At 44.5% G+C, this 20,805-nt stretch overlaps 1 protein-coding gene across 1 annotated transcript; it reads right to left on the bottom strand.

Moving 5' to 3' along the window:
* Positions 1 to 7,235: 7,235 nt before the first annotated feature.
* On the bottom strand, positions 7,236 to 16,696 carry LOC115375257 (Krueppel-like factor 6). The gene is made up of 4 exons (XM_030074666.1): positions 16,388 to 16,696; positions 13,557 to 14,139; positions 12,066 to 12,189; positions 7,236 to 10,918 (listed from the first exon to the last, which is right to left on the bottom strand). The coding sequence occupies exons 1-4, from the start codon at positions 16,487 to 16,489 to the stop codon at positions 10,867 to 10,869; spliced, it is 861 nt and encodes a 286-aa protein (XP_029930526.1). The 5' UTR covers positions 16,490 to 16,696; the 3' UTR covers positions 7,236 to 10,866.
* Positions 16,697 to 20,805: the final 4,109 nt, after the last annotated feature.

The following is a 20,805-nucleotide window of genomic DNA, read 5'->3' as shown; positions in this document are numbered from 1 at the left end:
GGTTCTTCAGCTGCTGATGGTTCTCAGAGAGCCAGAGAGCGTTTTGAAGAACGATTTGAGAACTATTATTTTTCTGAGGTTCTGTTTACGAGGGTGCAGAGGGATGAGATATTTTTTCGGTGGGGATCTGATGTTGGAACGAGCCTCCTCTCCCTCTGCGGTTTGAGTCTGGTCCCTTTTGTTTGCACTAAACAGGCTGCAGTGCTGCTGTGTTGATGTGCTGGGCCGTGTTCAAAATGACAAACGCTGTTGGACAATATGACTGTCAACAAGGTCGCCGGGCTGCTGCAGATTATTCCTCGCAGCAACAAGTGTCACATGTGCGAGTCTAAATAGAAAAGAGTTTCCATCAGGACCCAACAACAATATTTATCAATAGAGAAACGCGACTCCATCCATCCTCCTCTGTCATCATGAGTCCTTGGTGGATGCAGTCCGTTTTGTTCATATTCAGGCGCGCTGTGGCGGTGCTTTGTAACAACAGAGGCACTCTTGCATTTACATTTTGTGTAACTGCTGAGACGTTCTCATTTGAATGTTAAATTACCAAACGGTGAGCTCCAAGTTGCGCGGTTTCATCTGCATTCAGGGGGATTCACATCCTGGAGAGGAAAATGGAATAAAACTTCTTTCAATTCGCCTCTTTTGCCCTCTTAAAAAAAAAAAAAAATCAAACTTCAGCCGTAAGTGAAAATGTTATGTTTTGCTGTCTTTCCTCATATAAAGGAAAATGTACTCTTAAAGTAGATTCAGTAAAGTAGATGCACCTGAGCTCATCATGCTTTACAGATCGACTTTGCATACAACGGCACAGTCGTATGGTAATACGCCACCGGCTTCCCAGATGCATTGTGCGTGTGACACCAATCTCCTTGCAGCCACATCTGGCACCATCATGGAGGTTAAGTGGAGAATTAACTGTGAGGAAATAACCTCTAAATATACAACAGCCAGGCTAGGAAAAAAAAAAAAAAAAAAAAAGCTACAGCAGAAAGAGAGGTTGCTGTGGTGCGTCTGGAGATGCATTCAGGGACGTTCTCAGGTAAAGTGAACGGTGTGATGAAGTGGATTTGTTTGTAAATGTCACGCAGTGAAGTGTCCCGTCTGTAGCTCCAGTCCCGACTCCAAAACATGGAAAGTTGCAGCTCGACAAGAGTCGGCTCAGTAAACCTGTCTGTGCCAGGCTGATTCAGCTCAGCCACCAGTTTAAATCATTTTCTCACCACCAGAAAAAAAAATTCACAAACTGTGATTTCTGTTACAAAGGACTTGGACGACAACAACACTGTCTCTAACAAGTTATATTCTCACACAACTCAACTGCATTCTTGATTATGTTTAGGGGGAAGCACATTTTGTTGTAGGTGACTGTTGTTTCTGATGCACCATAAATATGTTTCTAATCAACACATCTTGTATATCAAGTTGTATATCAGTTTCATTACCTTTAGCCACCAAAACCACTTGGCTAAGGTTAGGGAAAGGTGAGGTTTAGGCATAAAAAACACGAACACCACTGTCGCTTCACGCTGGACTTGGATGTCTGGTTAAAGGTTTGTTGTTTGACCCGACCGATATGTTACAAACAACAAAGTACGTTCCCTTAGAAGCGCAAGTGAGAACGCAGTTTAGCTGTATGAGAATGCAGATTTTAGGAGACGGAGCTCTCGACAAACAGCAGCAGAAAGGCAATGAAAATGTCTGATTCAAATGCTCAAACTCTTTGTGCAGCATAATGCAAGTTTTGACTTTCTTTTTGTATGTTCACTACATCCCAAACAAGCGTCTTTTTTACTAAAACCACTTCCAGAAAATGCCTCGTGCAGAGCTGGACGTCCTGTCCGGCAAAGTGAACCTGCAGGCCAGCCATCACTTACCAGCAGAGCAGCAGAGCAGTGACTGATGGGCTGATGGAGAAGGGCGGATCCACCGACTGGCCTACCTCCGATCCTCTGATTGAGAATTGATTCGCACATTAAAATATCGATAACAACTGTTTTCTTTAAATAGTCACAATGAATAAAATGTTGAGACTCTTTCGCCGCCTTAATCTGATGAATAATAACTCCTGAAAAGGGCAATAATGTAAATGAACATTGTTTTGAAGGTGGTTGAACGACTAAATATGGGCTTTACAACTGCTGTTATTATGCAGGAAATAAAGACTGGAGTTTATCTGTTTTATTAATAGTATGGCAATGTTTTGTTATAGCTTTAGCAGACTTTTAACAGTCTTTTAATAGTATTGGTATCAATATTGGAAGACTAGCCCTGGTATTACTCGGTATTGGATAAAAAAAGCCCATCTCTAGTGGCTGAAGTCTGACTCTGTGCACTGACTGAAGTGTAATTAGCTGTGATTTGGTTGCTTACAAGCTGAAACTATCTGAACACAAATCCATTAGACGAATCAGTGATGAAAAGATCAGCGTCAAGCCAAAAACAAAACTCTCTTCTGCTGAGATGTCGAAGAACGTACCCCGCTGTTCGGCTGCTTTCATAAAAGCCGACTACGTTCCCAGAGTGTCTTTACCCAGCCATATCTGACCGTGTGTAAATCTCATGAGCTACGCAGCATATGGTGTTGACTGGTCTCTTTAAAGATGCGTGCCAAACGTATTCTCACCGACGATTTCGCTCCGCTGACGGCGAACAAGGCCAAATGTGCAGAAGGCTAACTTCAAAAACAGGATAACAAAAGGACAAAATGTAGAGATTTAGATTGGGCTCCCAGATGATCTACAAATCTCCTCTCAGTATGTGGCCACGTCAGTATCTCGGAGAACATTCCAGCGTGGGACGCACTCAAAACATTGGCAGCGGGCCACCTCCTTCCTTCCACCGCGCCGTGACTCCGTTACATAACGAGACGCCGGGAGACGGAGAGGAGCGGATTCCTTTGTCAGGGTTCAAAGTGCAGCGCGAACAGATAATGGCCTTCTTTTATCAGCGCTGCCTAGTAATGAGCTTGTTCATCACCTAGGGGAAGAGGGAGGAGGCGAGGGGAGGAGAGGGTTGGAGGTGGTGGGGGGGGGTGGATGGGCGCTGAGGAATGCCCATCCATCAGGCGCCGATCCCAGGGTCTGGCCTGATGTGCGGCCCCCTGAAACCTCCAGACCTCTTCATCACTGTCTGTGTACACAGGAGTGGGAAAGATATTCAGCGCTCGGCCCCAAGTATGCAGGAAGAAGAAGAAGAAGAAGGACCCCGACGCTGCCAGCGCCGGGGTTTCATTATAAAGTCATCCCGTGTTTCCAGGACAGGGTGTCACGACACGTATTTATGTGGCGATACCAAAGATAAATTTGTCTTTTTTTTTTTTTTTTTTTTTTGCTCGCCCCGGCTCGGGGAGGTAAGAGCGCACCCAGCACATTTTGACACCCAACGCCGGGCTCGCACGAACATTAGAGCCATGTAATGTCCCCGCCACGCCGCAGCCACTGAGCGTCAGCGAAAACTCACAGCAACATCATACATAATTAACGGATATTTTTCCTCACTTTTTCAAATCACCTGCCACGCCGTGCCCACCCAGGCTGCCACGGGTGAAAAAAAGAAAAAGAAAAAGAAAAAGTAGACAAAGAAAAAGGAGAAGAGGGAGAAGGAAAAACACACCTCCTTTGATATCTCTTTATCTTTTATACAAAAAAAAGGCATTACACATATTTTATCATAAAGTATATCCATTTTTAGATAGAAAACCAGTGGGCAGGAGGTTGGTAAATAGAGGGTTCAGAGGTTTTTAAATAACTTCAGATAACATATAAGCGCATGACTGAACTCATAACTAATAACTTATGAAATACAGTTCGGAAATAGAGAAATTCTGTCTCAACAGGTGTGGCAGCCAATCACGTGTGATGAAAGTTGGAGGAGAAATTGATTCACATCTTAACCAAACACGAGGAGACTCGTCTATGAACAAGTATGGATCCATATTACCTTTCTACTTTCCATATGCGCCTCTGTTTTCCCGTATTAATCCATGTCACCCTTTTGCCACCCACAAAATGAAATTAAAGTTGAGATGCCATCCAGAGCAGCCACTTCAGTTCACAACAGCTTCCATATCAGCATGAAAATGATTTTTATTCTTCTACCGTGCCATAAAACGTTGGATAAATTTTGTGCTCTTTTAGTTTGACAGTGAACTTCTGCATGCATAATGATAGTTTGGGGTATTTCAGCCTAAGGAAATAAAATCTGTACTCGAGAGCTGCACAGGTCACTGGTAATGAACCTGGACTTTCACAGGTTTTCACTTTGACTTTGTCTTTTCTTCGTCTGCTGAGCCGTGGCGGCCAACGCGGCTCATGCCAGCTGCCCGGTTCTCCTTCTTCTTCCTCTGATTATACCAAACAATACGGCAACATTACATAAACATAAACACAACGGAAGACGCATCACTTTTTTTCCCCCAGGAAACACCGAGCAGATGCTGGTTTCGTCTTTCAGTCACAGGTTGAACCAGATCTGTCTTTTCTCTGAGTCGCTCTGGGTTGAACGCTTACATGCAAACGGAGGCGTCCCGAACCTCTGGAGACCAACAAACCTTCCAATATGCCAGATTGGCCGAGGTGTAAAATGTGCAGGACTCACTCTTGGCTGGTTGTGTGTGTGTGTGTGTGTGTGTGTGAATGTAAAAGCATATGGAAGGTTTCCAGGAGACGAGGGCCTGACGGACTCCCATCCCCCTGCAGGGTCGCTGACCTCCACTCTCCTTCTGGTTTAACAAGCAACCCCCCCCCAGACCGACAGGACATATGAGCTGTGAGGGGGAGAGGGGCTGTGTGTGTGTGTGTGTGTGTGTGTGTGTGTGTGTGTGAAGTGAAACCTTGCTCTGGGGAAGATCTCGTTCTACTGGTCGACCTTGAATGATCTCACTGACATCACCGATCGCTCTGAATATGAATACAGTCCTCTCTCTCCTTTCTGAAGCTACGGCTGTTCCCAGTGAGGGGATTCAGTATTTGGGGGTTTTGATTCCACACCGGGACGCCCCGCTCTAAAAATACACACCGTCACGCCGCTCGGAGGCACTCTGGATAAAAGTGTCCGTCGGACGATATATGTCATTTTGAGTTTTGCTTGTCAAACGAGTGTGCAGTCAAACGCTGACGCACAAATGCACTGCAAGCACTTTCCCTCTGTTCACTTCCAGTAACTGCATGTTTACATTATAAATAGTCGCTGTGACCAGAATACATCAGTCTGTTATAGCTGAAGCACTTCTCCCTCTGAGGACTGACTATTACAAGGAAAAGAAGCTGCTGATGGCCGATATTTTGAGCCGATACTCACTAATATCTTTACATTTATGCAAAAAAAAAAAAAAAAAAAAGAGAAACTGTTAAAAACTATTACGAGTAAATCTCATTTTAATGAATTGTTTGAATGCGCAAAAATGAACAAAGAGCAAACTGAAAATGCAAAATAAAAAGGTAAGAGAGATACTGTTGAACAATATTAATGAGGGAAGACATGGAGATGCTGATATCTGACGTTGGGAAAAAAAAAATGGCATATGCTTTTTGCTATTGAACTGGAGAAACAGGCACGTCTGAGCTCCACTTGCAGTGACTTGCCCTGTCATATGGAGCGGCTGCTTTTTTTTTTTAAATAGGTTACTGTGCCGCAGAAAAACGTAGGCATTACTCTGCAAGATCCTGGAGGCTGTTGAGGTCGAGGTTTAGCACCGGCTGCTTAAACAAATGATGCGAGCAGCAACAGAAATATTGTAAAAACAGGACCAGGCGCCCCGCTAATACAAATTATCGAAAGGTCATTCTGCCAAGAGATTGTTCGGTTAGTAGTTTGGAGGAAAATTGTCCGTCCACTTGCAGCTGCACGCTTATTTGATCACTGTCACTCTGTGTAAAAGCAGCTTCTTCCTCTCAGCTCTTGTTTGCATACTCAACCTCATTTTTCGACCTTCTCTTCTCCAAAACAAGATGCAACATCATCGCAGCAGCCCGGCAGTAAACACCCATGAACACAGCGATAGCTTCGACATCGTCCACGTTTTTTCCTGTCCTGCTGCTGTCAGTGACCGGACACCATCTCCTAATCTACATCCAGTTCCTAAGTTGCGGCGGGAACGTGAACAAACAGGAGGCTGGGGTGCCGGCTTCGCCCTGGGACCCTCCATCCTCCGAGAGCGAGATCCGGGAACTTGTTGGTGGAATCAGCTCTGCCACAGCTCTTCACTAAAGCATGAATAAAGCGTTTAAAGCTGCCTAATAGTGCTGATGTAAAATAAATAAATAAATAAATAAAGCCTCTTTGCGCGTGTCATGGTCATGCATATTTAATTTATATGTAAATATCATTATTCTCCTGCATGTAAGATCCACTGAAAGGCGGCGTTAAGAGAGTGTGGTCACTCAGGATGACTGATGCACCGACACCTGCAAGTTTCTTTCTCACAATGAATTTTTTTTTTTTTTTTTAAATTTAATCCTTATTGTTCTTCTTTCCTCAGATTCAGATTCCTTTATTCAAGCCCACTCCTCTTCCTCACTTGTTCACTTGACTATGTTGCTTATATTTGAAAATACCAATGGATACATCCTTGAAAACACAACAATAACAACAATAAAAAAATAAAAAAAAATTGGAGAATGCCCCAATTATAAAGGCGCTTTAGGCTGCGAGGGGTGCCAGCCTTGGTGGAATCGTCTCAAAGCCGAAGCAAATTTCCGCTCGCAATCGGCGATAAAGGGGCTATTGACTCGTGCGGCGTTCTTATCGTGGACTTGTTTTGCGCCACAACTTTGATTTGCATAAATTTCTTAAGAGAAGGAGATGAAAAAAAAAAAAAAAAAAAAAAAAGTGTAACTCTTGGCTGAAGCAACTGAGGCACAAAGGGAGAGGCACAAACGCTGAGTGTGTTTACAGTGAAAGCTCGAACTCTTATCCCAGTTAAGGTCATATTTAGCGCTACATATGCCCGTGTAGAAGAATAAACCAAATATTCTGAGCGTCACCATGGAAACTGAACTTACACAGACGGTAAATTCAATAAGGTGGGGATAACATGTCTGGGCATCGTAGCTACTCTTATTGGCAGCGCTGGAATAAGAGTTCAGCCAAGCTATTGTGCTGTTGTATTGAATTATTATGATAGCGTGGCGATCTTTCAAAATAATGGCCCGGGTTCCTTCCTTCCCGAGCTGAAGTGTCCTTGGTAAAAAAAAAAAAAAAAAAAAAAAAAAAAACCAAAAAACCACATGTAGTTCCAATAAGTTCTTTTTATCGATTTTCCAATAAAAAATACATTCATACAGAAACTATTTTACAAAACAATTTCAAATGAAAAAATCTTGTTATGCCATAAAACAAACAAAAATAGAACCTCAATATTTTATCTCCATGTTTATCCAATAAAGATTCTCTAGCTAAAGATAGGGCCTCTTCGCAGGTCTTTGAAAGGTCAAGAGAGAGAGAGAGAGAGAGAGAGAACAAAAAAAAAATATCACATGGCAAATAAAAAAATTAATACTTAACGGGCACCAGAATACAATATTGGATGACATTTCAAGTGTCCAGAAACAGTTCACGTCTTTAAAATTGTTACCTTGGGGTGTTTTTTTTTTTTTTTTTTTTTTTTTTTTGGAAAGATGACAGGCCACAGGTGTTTGCACTTCTGATGCCTTTTGTGTTTGTTTTTTTTTGTTTTGTTTCCGACCTTACAATAGCTCTACCGTGTTTTTTTCCCGATCAAATCATAAAACATAGATCTTACAGAAGCAAACAAACAAATGAGAATGGAGTGTGTCTATTTTACAATTCCTCAGCCTCTTTTCTTCACCGGTTCGTCTCTATAAACACACGCTCTTATTTTCCTCTTTTTTTTTTTTTTTTGGTCCCGTACCCCTTTAAAATAGAAGCTTCCTTACAAAATTCTCTTAGTTTACAATGTACATATCTTTGCATTTTCAATATTTCTCCGTGTAAAAGGAAAAGAAAAGGGGGGCCAACTGAATTCTTCTTTAATGCTTACCAGACTGACCTGTACAATTATTGTTACAACAAGGCTGCCCGTGAGATAAACCAGTAAGCGAGACACTGACAAGACGTTTTTTTTATTTTTTTTATGACCACTTATACGCCAGCCACAACCTTAAAACACTCGTGTGTGTGTCATCCCCAACGCGTCCACGTCTGCATGTGTGTCGCTTTTCAAGAAAACGTGCCGCTGCTCTCCTGTAAAAACTTTTGGAAACTTGACGAGGACTGAGAAAAGCTCGCTTCCAGCTTGTCTCGAGTTTCTCCTTTAGAAAGTTTTTCATGAGCCAGAGGTTCGCAGAGAAGCCGCCTGGGGTTTTAGCGCTGAAACGATTAGTCTTTTAATCGATGGAGAGTGAAAATAATCAGGTAAAAATGTCTTTTATCAAGTGAAAATGCCAAAAAGATTCCAGCCTCACTAAGGTCACCGAGATGCTAAGATTGTCGTATTTTTCTCTCTTGAAATTGTGATAAACTTAATGGTTTTTTAGATGCTGAGCGATCTGAGGACATCACTTTGGGCTCTGATCACTTCCCGTGAGACTCTGTCAGGATATTTTGACACTTTATATACTAAATGAGACATGGATAGTTAGATAGGTATCAACTTTAAGAAGCAATATGCAATCAAATGCCTTTAAATATCTTTACTGATTGAGGAATTTGGCATTTTGTGACCTTTTTCAAAAACATGATGTTCCACTGCTAGGCAAAATGAATCAAATTATCAATAATAAAAGTGTTTTTTCTTTTTTTTTTAAGGAACAAAACGATCGATAGCTTGACAATGAAGCTAGTCATTAGTTGCAGGTCAACTGGGGCTCCAAGGTTTTTGCAGGACAGCAGCAAAACATGCACAACAACAACAACAACAACAACACACTGGAGGTGAGGCGGGTTCACGTGAGTCTGGATCCGGTTCAGGAGCTCAGACGCTGGCCTAATGAAGCAACCGCCGGCTCCCGACAGACTCCGTGAACACACACCGTCGACACAGCCGAGTGACACGGGCGTTGGAGACGACACATCCGCTCTTTAAGGGTGTGAGCGCTGGACGAATCAGAAGACGGCGGCGGCGGCTCGGGCCTGAGAGCAGCCCCGGGCGCGTCGCCTGCCATGAGAACTTGTTACCAAGACTGTGTACCTTTGACAGCAAGTTAAAGTCCATCTTAAGTGCATCCACACCACGTTATACTACACAGTAGTAAACCATTAGAAAAAAATGATTTTTTTTTTTTGTTTTAAGTTTTTTTTTGTTTGTTTTTTTTTCCAAGTGCTCCACAATTCTGTCTCAGACCTGGGTCGTTTTGGAGAATATGATTTTGTCTCGATATAGTTACGATATGATATAGTCGACGAACAATGCACAGAAATGTAAAAATGGCAGTCATTATGAAGCTGATATAGAGTTATGTTTTATTATTCAGGAGCCTGGAGGAGTTTTGTCGCGAGACAAAAGGGCAAAGGTGCGACTGTATGGATCAGAGCCTTTATAAAGCTATTCAATCACGCACTACTGCATTCGCAACCCCCGTGTGTGTGTGTGTGTGTGTGTGTGTGTGTGTGTGTGTGTGTGTGAGAGAGAGTGATCTATTTAACAGGACAAGGCCACTTACATAAGGCATCAGTAAGGTCAACAGTGCATTTACAGATAGAACGAAAGAGAAGAGCGAAAAGGAGAAAAACACAATCCCATGATCAAGACAGTTGCCAAGCAATAGTGGTATCCCCAACGTATCAATAGAACAAAAAAAAAAAAAAAAAAAAATGACTGCCTTATGTTTTTTTTTTTGTACAATACTATGATATTGAGTAATATGTAGGTAGCTGCTCTCGAATGGATTTTTGTTGTCCTATAAGCAAACAGGTGAGCAACACATCCCCAGATCCCATGCAACTTCTGTTATAATGGCAATAATTGTTTGTGTACAACCGTTTTTTTTTTTTTGTTTTGTTTTGTTTTGTTTTTTTTTCATCGTTTCGAGATACAGAGCTTACACAATGGACAACAAAAAGGAGCTTTATAGCGTGTACGTTTTGAGACAGGCTACGTAATACATTGCACATTTAATAGCTGCACTAAACATGACAACCTCCCACTTTTTTTGTTTTTTAAAAAAAAAAACAGGGAGCTGTAATTCCTCCTCCGGGCAGAAAGGGGGCGCTCTCTCTCCCACAGCGGCGTTGCGATCCCGACACCCCCCTTTCACTCTACAGCCAACAGACTCAAACAGCACAGACAAAACCTCTTTTTTTTTTTTTTTTTTGGCTTGCATTCATTCTCAGTGAGACAACAGATAACGTCCCGCCCGCCCCCGTCCCGCCCGCCCCCTCCCATAATAACATCATCCAGTCCTCGCCATTCACTCGCAGTTCCACAACGCAAGCTCCATCCGCTCGGTAAGCCGGCACAGGCATCCAGTCGCAGGCACTCAACAGTCCTCATGCGCACGGGCAAACACACTGTCATTGGAGGAGCGGCAACCCCCTGCAGGAGTCCCATAATCCTCCAGGAAAAAAGCGTCGAACACCATACAAGAAGAGTGTCTCTTTTCCGCCTTCTCCGGCCCAGATTTCCCCCCCCTCCGTCGCACTCCTCCGTTTTAAAAAAAGCCTTTCTTTCTCGAGAGCAATCTCCACAGCGAGGTGTTGGAGGCACTAAGTATGGTGCAAATAATAGCCTGCTTTGCTTTCTCTCGCTTTTTTTTTTTTTTTTAACTTTCCCCCGCTGGCTGGAAACACAGGGGTGTCCCCCCCCGTAACTCTCTCAGGACACCCTGGCCTCTCGGATCCCCCACACAGGTCAGGGCACACAACCAGAATCAATATCGTCTCAGAGCTCTCGGCGCGGCGGCCATCTTAGATGTGCCTCTTCATGTGCAGCGCCAGATGGTCAGAGCGGGAGAAACACCTTCAGGAGGAAGACACAGAGCAGAGTTAGCCATCACATTGGTAACCGATGACGCTTTGAGGTAAATAACAACTTGATGAGCGGTAACACTCGTCATCCAGCCCCATTCTGTATCCAGTAGCTGCACAGGAAGTGATGCGTTTCTGGTTTGTTTGGAAGTAACCAAACAAAGCCACCGTGGCTGAAGAGACAAAGAAAAAGTGAAAAACAAAACTCCATCAGCAGAAAATCCAAGAGGAGAGACACGCACGGCGTTTGACTGACAGGTGCTGCTGAAATCTGACAGCAAAGAGTGTCAGATTGATATGAAACCCATCGTTTTTTCGACTGAAACAGCAAAAAGTGATTGTCAGCACGGCGGCTTTGACCCTTGACCTCCTTACTACTGTCTGCGATCTAAGAATGGGAACTGGCTCTTGCTGTTGCATTAACTCTGAGTCAGCCTGGATAACAACTAGAGTTCTCATCGGGCCTGAAAATTAAGACCCGACCCGACCCGGGCCCGACTGGGCCAGCCCGAGGCCCGACCCGACTAATTAGCCGAACTTTAGGCCCGACAGCCCGAAAAGAAAAAAAAAAAAAAAAAAACTGCCAAATTCGCCATTATTTAGCAGCGCCGGTCGGCTGCGGCACCGGCCAGCATCAGGCAGCTCACCTGTCGGCCCGCCTGATGCCAACTGATGGTGCCGCGGCATGTGCGGGTCAATACGGTAGTCTAGAAAACTGGCAATTTTTTTTTTTTTTTCTCGTGCGCCCCCAAGTAGATTGCGCCCTGGGCAGCTGCACTGCCCATAGCAGAAACCGTCCCTGCTGCCGAGTCTGCCAGCACAGCCGGATACTGCTGCAACTCTCTCTCACTTGTTTGCGCTGCACTCGCACAGCTGGTTGTCTGTCTGTCACTGAAAGTTTAGCCTCCAAATCCAATCCAGTCTCTCACTCTCTCCACCAGTCACATAAAAATGAAATGTTATAATCAATAACAGAACACATAATTCTATTTTTTTTTATTTAAAAAAAAAAAAAAATCCCCCACAGAACCCGAAGCCCGACCCGACCCGCCCAATTCACGTACATTTTAGGGTCGGGTCGGGTTCGGGCAGAATATGAGAACTAATAATAATAATAACAACACGACACGCTCTCTCACCTGTCGCAGTGACTGCATTTGAATGGCTTGGCTCCGGTGTGCTTCCTGAAGTGTCTGGTGAGTTCATCGCTTCGTGCAAAGCGCCACTCGCAGCCCTCCCATGAACACCTGTAGGGCTTCTCACCTGCAACGGCACCACACACCGAAAGGTTAACATCACCGAGAGAAAAAAAAAGCGTGCATTCTTTGACCAAAAAAGTTTATAAAAGTCTCAAGAGCTGTAGCGCTCGTGCCAGAAAGAAGCCACTGCTGTGCATACTAAGAAATGTTTTGCCCTTTAGAAATCTGAATTCTGAAGGAGTTGATCCTGCAGACGACGGAGGAGCCAATCGGTAGAAGTGAGTCATTTTCTCAATGAATTAATTACTTTACCTCGTGTTGTGCTGCCTCACTTCACCTCACCTTAGTTTAAAAAAAAAAAAAAAAAAAGCACCAGACTTAGTTATAATTTTGCTCTCTCGATCACGCTGTAAAAATATGCCACTTTTTCAGATAATGGGACGTCTCATTTTGGAGCAAACCCCCCCCAAACACAGACACGATGCACAATGTTTATGTGATTAAGTGATCTGCAAATTGCGATGCTGCAGCAAATATGATTAAAGGGCCTACGGGCAGATGCTTAAGAGACTGAGCAGGCCACTGTGAGTCGAGGAGAAAAAAAAAACAACCGTTCACTTTGTGGAGCTTGAAAGCTGTGGCATGCAGCTTTAAGGAGCTGCTCGAGCAGATACAGTAACTGGCTTATGTACTGAGGGCGCTGCAGGAAAAAAATAGAGCCTATTCCTAATGGTCCTGAAGGCCATTAACCATGTGGCTAACTTGGTTGCTGGAGAATGCCAGGAATGTGGCTTCCTCCGCTAATGGGCAGCACAGCTGTAAACAGCCTGGCAGAGGTCAAAGTTGATGAGGGAAACTGCTCACATTTGAACTCCTCACAAATAACTGCAAATGTCAGATTCCCATCGCTTTTCTTTTCTTTCTTTTTTTTTTAAAACAGAATGCAAAGGGGCGATTTTTCTTTTCCCATGGTGAAATCTGAGAACTGTTGATTTGTTTGCAGGATCCACATCCTCTGGGTCTCGCTCGCCCACAAAAGACAGTCCCTCCCCCTCCCGTCTCTCTCTCTCTGAGTTTATCTCCCTTCCCCCTGCATGAAGTCACGTTCTTCTGTGTGAATTAGGTCACAGTTGAGGGCATTCCTCCTGGCAAACTATTCAAAGCATGTGGGGGCATTTTCAGCACTCCGAGCAAGAAATCAACACCAGAGTGCGCCTGTTTTTCTTTTTTTTCTCTCTCTCTCTGTGCACAAACACTCACGACTAGAGGTTTTCACTCATCAGCTGTGGTGATAATGATTCCCTTGGCAAGGAATGTTTTGACAAACCTGAGGTCATAACCAGTCCGGGTGGTATTTCCCCCCTCGGGGCGTTCACACTCGTTACCATTCACATGGCGGCAATAAAGCTTCACCCTGTCGACTGTCTTTACCTGTGTGCGTGCGCTGGTGTGCTTTCAGGTGCGAACTCTTGGTGTACACCTTCCTGCACCCGTTGAAGTGACACCGGTGCACCCGCCTCCTCCCGTCCGGCGACGCCTCCCCGCTGGTCAGCCCCGTCCTCTCCAGGCTCCGGCCCACACCCCCAGTCCTTATTTTCCCGGGTGAGTGCAGCACAGTCTGTATCCCGCTCCACACTTGGGCGACGGAGCCCTCCTTGCCCAGCTCGGGCGAGGACGGAGGCGTGCTGATGACCGTGGAGCCCAGCTCCTCCCCGCCGTCGCCCAGAATGTCACTCAGAGGGTTGGAGGGGAAGTCGAGCGTGGGCGAGAGCTCCTCGGAGCTGTCCGAGGCCTCGCTGCTGGCGTCCGAGTGGAAGCTGCCGGCGTCCAGGTGCTGGGCGTCGTGATTGTCTTCCTCCTCCTTCACGTGGGGGATCTTTGGGTCCGACTCGCTCGCCTTGTCGCCGCAGGCCAGCATCAGCTTGCTCCACAGGTCCTCCTGCCCCTCGAACTTGAGGTCGGTGGCCGAGACGTAGGGCTCGCTCTGCAGGTATCTCTCCAACTCCAGGCATGTCTGGTAGAGGAAGGAGAGGCGAGATAGAAGTGAGCTCATGTGCCTTAAAGCCCTATCATGCGATGCTTCCCCTTCAACCGGAAAGTCCCTTCTCTTTTTTTTGTTTTTTTTTTGTGTGTTTGAGGGGGAAACACAAACTCCAGTGTTCATCCACAGCGTGCACAGTGTTTATTCTTAGCAGCGGCAGCAGCAGGAGGAAATGCTGTGACACTGTAGCACCACAGGCCCCGCTTCCTCCCTGCCTGCAGGAACCAGGCAATACACAATGTCCTATGCAGAGGATAGTCAAGTACATTGTAAGGGTGCCCTCTGAGGCCATATCAGGGAAGATTACAAGCACCACGTTTCCTTCTGAGTGTGTATGTGTGTGTGGAAGATGGTGGGGAAGAGGAGGAGGATGGGGATTGGGGGGTGCGGGGGTGGAGGGGGGGGGGTCATGAAATTTACATATGCTACAGAGCCCCCCAGTGGGTTAGGGAAGTGCTTGTAGATCTTTTAAATCAATTATTCAACATAATGTGGATTTAATAATGCATTTGGAGGCATCGCTAGAAATAACATAGCACACCAGGGACTGAGAGGAGGGAGGTCTGGTTCACGGGGGTCCATAAAAAGCCTGGCATGAATAGTGCACAAGCCGACCGGCCGACCGCGCTGAATTGTGGGCTTTTTTTTTTTTTTTTTTTTTTTTTTTTGCTCTCTCCAAAGGAAGTGAGAGACTTGAGACTTCCCCGGCCCGCTGCAGTCACTCAGCGCGGGCCAGATATCACGTCGGCCACTGACAGGCAACAAATGCAATGAAGTGGGCCGGAATTTACAGCGACTGCAACGAATATAAACTGTATCCTAATGTGATTAAAAAGCCTGTGCAAAATGTGTGTCTAACAGGCGCTCACCACTGAGGAATGAAAAAAAAAAAAAGTTGCATAGAGAGTGAGAGCTGCAAAACAAGCCCTTATACGATTATTACAGGAATATTATAGAGAGATCATAGAGAAGTGCAGGGAATAATACCACAAAGTATGATATAATCACCACAAACTCACTGTTTAAACCACTATAGGGATATTATAGTAATGTTATACTGATACTAAGACACTGAACGTTACGTAAGGGTGTACTAAACTTGTCATTAAGCACTGCACGCACACTATACGTCTACAGTGGGAAACCACAGTCGATATTATGGTGATTATTTTGGTGAGGGGAGCGCGTTGCATCCCTGGCGAGGTTTGGATTCCTGGGAGGGCGACTTGGCCCGGAGCCCGAGCAGATACGAGACAGGAGCGTGCTGCCAATTCATTTCACTTCGTTTCCCAGACCGAAAAAGACCGAGCGCGCAGCGACGCACGCACGCGCCACACGCGCACGCTCACGCACGTACGCACGCACACAGTTTTGGTATAAAACTCCACTGTTCTGTCATGCAAGGGCCGCGCGGTCGAGCCAGACTGCAAGAGAATCAGCCTCTCTCTCTCTCTCTCTCTCTCTCTCTCTCTTCAGTCTCTGTCAGTCTGTCACTCTCTCACCCGCGTGTGCGTATGTGCGTGTGTTGGAGAGAGAGAGAGAGAGAGAGAGAGAGCGAGCGAGAGAGAGAGAGCGTCCATTCAATCGCGAAATCTGCAACACAGCCTGTTTTTATTTTGCCACTAAACGGCTCTCCTGCCTGCAAAACATGCGCCGAAAATATCCGTAGCCCCACGCTGTTTTCACCTTTTGCATAATAACTACAGTAACGCAACACAGTGGACATTTAAATATACGCAAAAAAAAAAAAAATAGAACTTAAAAAACTAGACGTCACGAAACGAACATTATATCACCCAAGGAAATAAATAAATAAATAAGAGAAAACATCCTAAAGTAAGATAAGGTTACTGTAAACTCAGATACAGAAACACTATACGAGCTGGTGAGATTATTATAGGAATATTACAGAGATTTGTCGTTAGGGGAACTTGCATCACTTCCCTTACACACAGCACACTTTAATGTTGCGTTATAAATGTAAAGTGGCCACTTTAATGGGGCAATGTCACAACATTACTGCGCTAATTCAAACATGGGATTACGTAAACAAGTTTGACACGCAGCTGTCACGCCAGGCAAGTTCCCCCCCGAAATTATGAACATTTTTTTTTTTTTTTTTTTTTTTTTGCACTCTTGCACAAGATTCGGACTTCAGTAGCCTGCGGGGCGATCTGTCAAGTGGTAGATAACAGACGGAGGGAACAATTTGTTGTGTTACCTGCTGCCAATACTCTTCCAGAGATGGTAAAGCTGAAAAGTATCCGGTGTCGTGCACAATTTGGAGCTCCTGAAAGATGCTGCACATAGGGATGACATCCATTTCACTCCTAAGATGCAGCCACAAGTAGAGCCGAATTCAAGCTTGTAGAAAAACAGAAGTCTGCTGCGTTCAGGGAGAAGCCGGAGTCTTGGCTGTATTTGCATGTATAATAGTCTGGAGTCGTCGTGCGCTTCCAGTGGAGGTTTGCGCGTCTGACGCACCGTGAGCGTACAAACACTGAACTCCACTAAAGTCCGACGGCTCACTGTAAACTTCCCCCCCGATTCAAAATTACTGACAAACCCACCCCCATGTGATTACATTACGTTTCGGCACGTCTACCAATGGGCTTAGCGGGGCGCACCACCCGCCTACCAGGCCACCCCTGTCCAATGCTGTGACAGAACCGACTCATCCTGTCTGATGTGGTTGGTGCGCCGTCCAAATCGTCTCCGGTTCCCATTGGACCAGAGCGGAGCTATTTTTAGAGCACTATATATGAGCAGCACAATGAGGAAGTCAGGTTTCGACCGAGTCAAATGTAGTTCCAGCTCTCCTCAGCGCAGCAGCAGCGGCAGCGGTGATATTACTGTTGGTTAGACACTTGGCAAAGACGCAGCAGCGTAACACCGTCTCCAAAACAGGCACATTTAGCCCCACTGTTTCATCACACACACACACACACACACTGCTGACATGCCTTCTTGTTGCACACTCAAGCCCTGAATGCGAAGATAGGAGATTTTTTTTTTTTTTACTCCCCAATAAAAACTCAATGCACGGCAGTAATATTCCGAAGCGCCTGCAACTCTCAGGAATCGTCTTGAGATCTGATCAATTTCTGTAGCCCCATAAAACGAATCTGACAGGCTTCCTCCTTGGATGGCCATGTAGAGCTCCACCAGGATTATTGAGAGCTTTGCTGTGACAGTGGAGCCAATTTAGGGAGCTATTAAATCACAACAGAGACGCCATAAAAGTGGTTATGCACAAAATACAGTGCAGGACATTGTATTGGCTGCAGCTTGGCGCACCTGAGTGCCTGAATAGACAGTTTTGCTCCAGATGATGGTGGTGTACATGTGTGTGTGAGTGCCAGTGTGTGTGTGTGTGTGTGTGTGTGTGTGTGTGTGTGTGTGTGTGTGTGTGGGAGAGAGAGAGAGAGATAGAGTTTGAACGTGTTTGTGTGTTCATCTCAATCACCTGTGGCTCTCGGTAAAGGAGAGCCTACTTACAGCAGCAAAGTTTGTTTATTATTCTAAATTATGACCATGAAACCACACTGCTGGTTTAGTAGTTTCCTCTAGAAGCAACAGGGAGAAACAGCCAATCACAATGAGGTAAAAAAAAAAAAAAAAAATAGTGCAGGCCACCCACTGAGCGAGGCGAGAGTTTCTAATATAAGATTTCCCTATAGCTCGAGCTGCTCTAGAGTGACAAGTTAAAAATACACACTGGTGCTCTTCTAGAGATATACCTCTTTTGCTCTGCTTTACATAAAAATACCTAAATAACACAGTTATGCAAAGTGTGGGCATGACCCTCCCCACGCACACAAACACATCAATATGTAGATATATGAGGATATTTATGTCCTAAACTTGGTTTCATTTGTTATAACAAAGTGCTATATCTGTTTTGAAAAAAAAAAAAAATCCCTGAAGTTCATTGTTTCATATCTCTAAAACAGATTCAGTCTTTAAAAGGGTCATAGTTTGGTCTACCAAGGGGTTAAGCTGCCTGCCAAATGTCATAAATTACAGTAAAGCTATAATTTCGTCTTAATTTTGTGCTTTCAATCACTTTAAGAGCAGGTGTAACTTTATTTTTACATGGAAAAAAAAATCCAATTTTGTCATGGTCATCAAGTGATTTGCTGTGGCTGTAGCCCAAGTGTTGAGCTATCATTACGCTCACTAACGCCTAACATACATGTGAGTAAAACGACATATCCAGTTGCATAAGATGTGGGATAAAGTTGAAGTCAAGCCGAACAACGGCGGCATTGACGGGTTAAAGGCAGAGCTGTGTGACAAACAACATATTTGGAACAGAGCACTATTGTTTGAGCCATCGGCCCGGGCGAGCGTCTCTACAACGGAGTCTCTTTTGTCGAGATCTCAGCTGTGGGCACATTCGCAACGCTCAGCAGCATCACATTTTGTCATGAGGCGATGGGTTTCGGGGACAGGGAGCACATGGGCCGGTCCCTGTCGTGACGAGGCTGATATGTAAGAGAAGGGAAGAGTCATGCTTCCCCGAAGTGCCGGTGCTGCGGTTGTGATTCAGAGCAGCTTGTCACTGTTGCAGAGAGAAAGTGGAACATACATAAAGCTGAAGGCTATACGGCTATGTATGTGTGTGTGTATGTAGATATAGATGCATACATTACATTTTGTAGCTGCAACAATGCAACCTCACATGCACATATGCAGGTCAAAGGTGACAACTCCAGACAACATCTGAACAGCAGCCGGTCAGCTTACACCTTAAAGTAAAGTGCACTGATGCTCCATGCTAACATTTTAGCATATGCTATGTTGCATGATAGCAGGCCTACTCCACACTCTGTGCTAGCACTTTAGCATAAGTTCAGTGACTGCAGACTCAATGCTAACACATTAGCATACACAATTTTGAGCCTCAGTGTCCACACCTAGGCATCACTGTAGGGTGTAATTCAAATAAATTGCAAAATAAAAACCTCAGAATATTCAGAGTATTATTACTTTTGTGGTGACTTAACCTAAAATGTTAGTTTTTCAGTTCATGTAAATAGTTACTAAGATACTTTTTCAAAGATGACATTATTTATTGTGATTCTTTTGTTAACACAAAAAGAAAAATCAAATTTCTGATCGCATATTTGTGCACATGGCATTAAACAATACAGAAATGTAAAGGAGATATTCCATCTGTCACTCTCCAGAGTTAATTATGGACCATAGACTGCAATGTACTACACTGAGTTAAGAGTCAAGTTGTAATAATAATCGACATGTGAAAACTGTTGCAAAGGGCTTCTATTTTTAGTAACAGTAAAACACTAACATGTTTCTTTTCTTATTAGACAATGCTATAATGTAACATGTCGCTTTTAATGTCAGTAACGTAATGTAACACATTACTTTTAAAAGGTGACATTCCCTCACACTGTTCAGCATACACTGTGTTGAGTGACACTGGACTGAATGATAGCAGCCACTGACATAATCTCCAAAAGAAAATGACAACTTGAAGCTGAATGATGACTAATCTTTAATAATATACAGGTAAACCTCAGTTTTGCACAAGAAACCTGCAAAACTCACCTATAATATGACACAAAAATAAAGCACTGTTTTGAACAAGCAGGATTACCTTCCCTGTTTCCTCAGAGAGTACAGGTGGTGGGTGACAGGGGATGTGCGCGCAGCGGATCAATACATGCTCAGTATGTTAGCAGCTAATTATCCACCAAGGACATGTGGGCGATTTCGGTTTTGTGTTCTCGTCACATGATGTGCAACTTGACCAGCCTCCCAGAAACTTGTTCCTTCATTATGAGAGCCTGTTGTCGCCGCGCCGTGTCAGTCAGCTTGTGATGTGATGTGCACCAGTGTCAACGCCACCACATGGTGAGTGAATGGGGGAGATATATTTGTCGACTGATAATATGCCTTGCACTGTCCCTTTGCATTATATGTGCTGTTGCACTCGCACCACAGGTATCCGTATGCTCCGTGAAACTCTGTCAGTTTTCATTACGTCTCTGCTCCAGTGTCACAAAAACAGATTCCTGTACATTCATTGTCTCTGGTGATGAAAGGTGTCCCGATGCTGCTACATAGGAGGAATGAGTCATGCCACCGTACAGCATCAGTGCAGCTGCCATGAAGCACGGACTGATGTCCGTGGCGATGCATGTGGGATGCTGGTCTGTGATTGAATGAATCCATAGCAACAAAACCATGAGCATGAGCAATACGATATGGTGTGTAGATAAGCAACGTCCCCTTGCACTGTAGGCCTTGTTTATGTGTTTTATGTCTATGTTTGTGCATTGCATATGATGGCTGTGCTGTGTTAGTGGTTACTTGACAATGTGAATTTGCATGAGCATGCATTATAAATTGTTACTGCATTAGAATAAACTAAAATAAAGTAAAAAAATAAAGGTGAGCACTGAGTTTCACAGTACATACTGACACAATACAAGGGTGACACTGAGCAGATGTGGGTTATCATATACTGTATCCTTAAATTTGCCACTATTTTTTTTTTTTTTTTTTTTTATTAAATAGATGCAGATGCAGTCTCCCCCTTAGCAACTGAAACTACAACTCTGGTGCCGGGAGCGCAGCTGAATACCAAATAATCAACACAAGACCACACTT

Source organism: Myripristis murdjan, chromosome 17 (assembly GCF_902150065.1).
Source record: "Myripristis murdjan chromosome 17, fMyrMur1.1, whole genome shotgun sequence".
Taxonomy (NCBI): Eukaryota; Metazoa; Chordata; class Actinopteri; order Holocentriformes; family Holocentridae; genus Myripristis; species Myripristis murdjan.
Note: the sequence above shows the minus strand (reverse complement) of the source record. Positions and strands in the feature narration are given on the sequence as shown.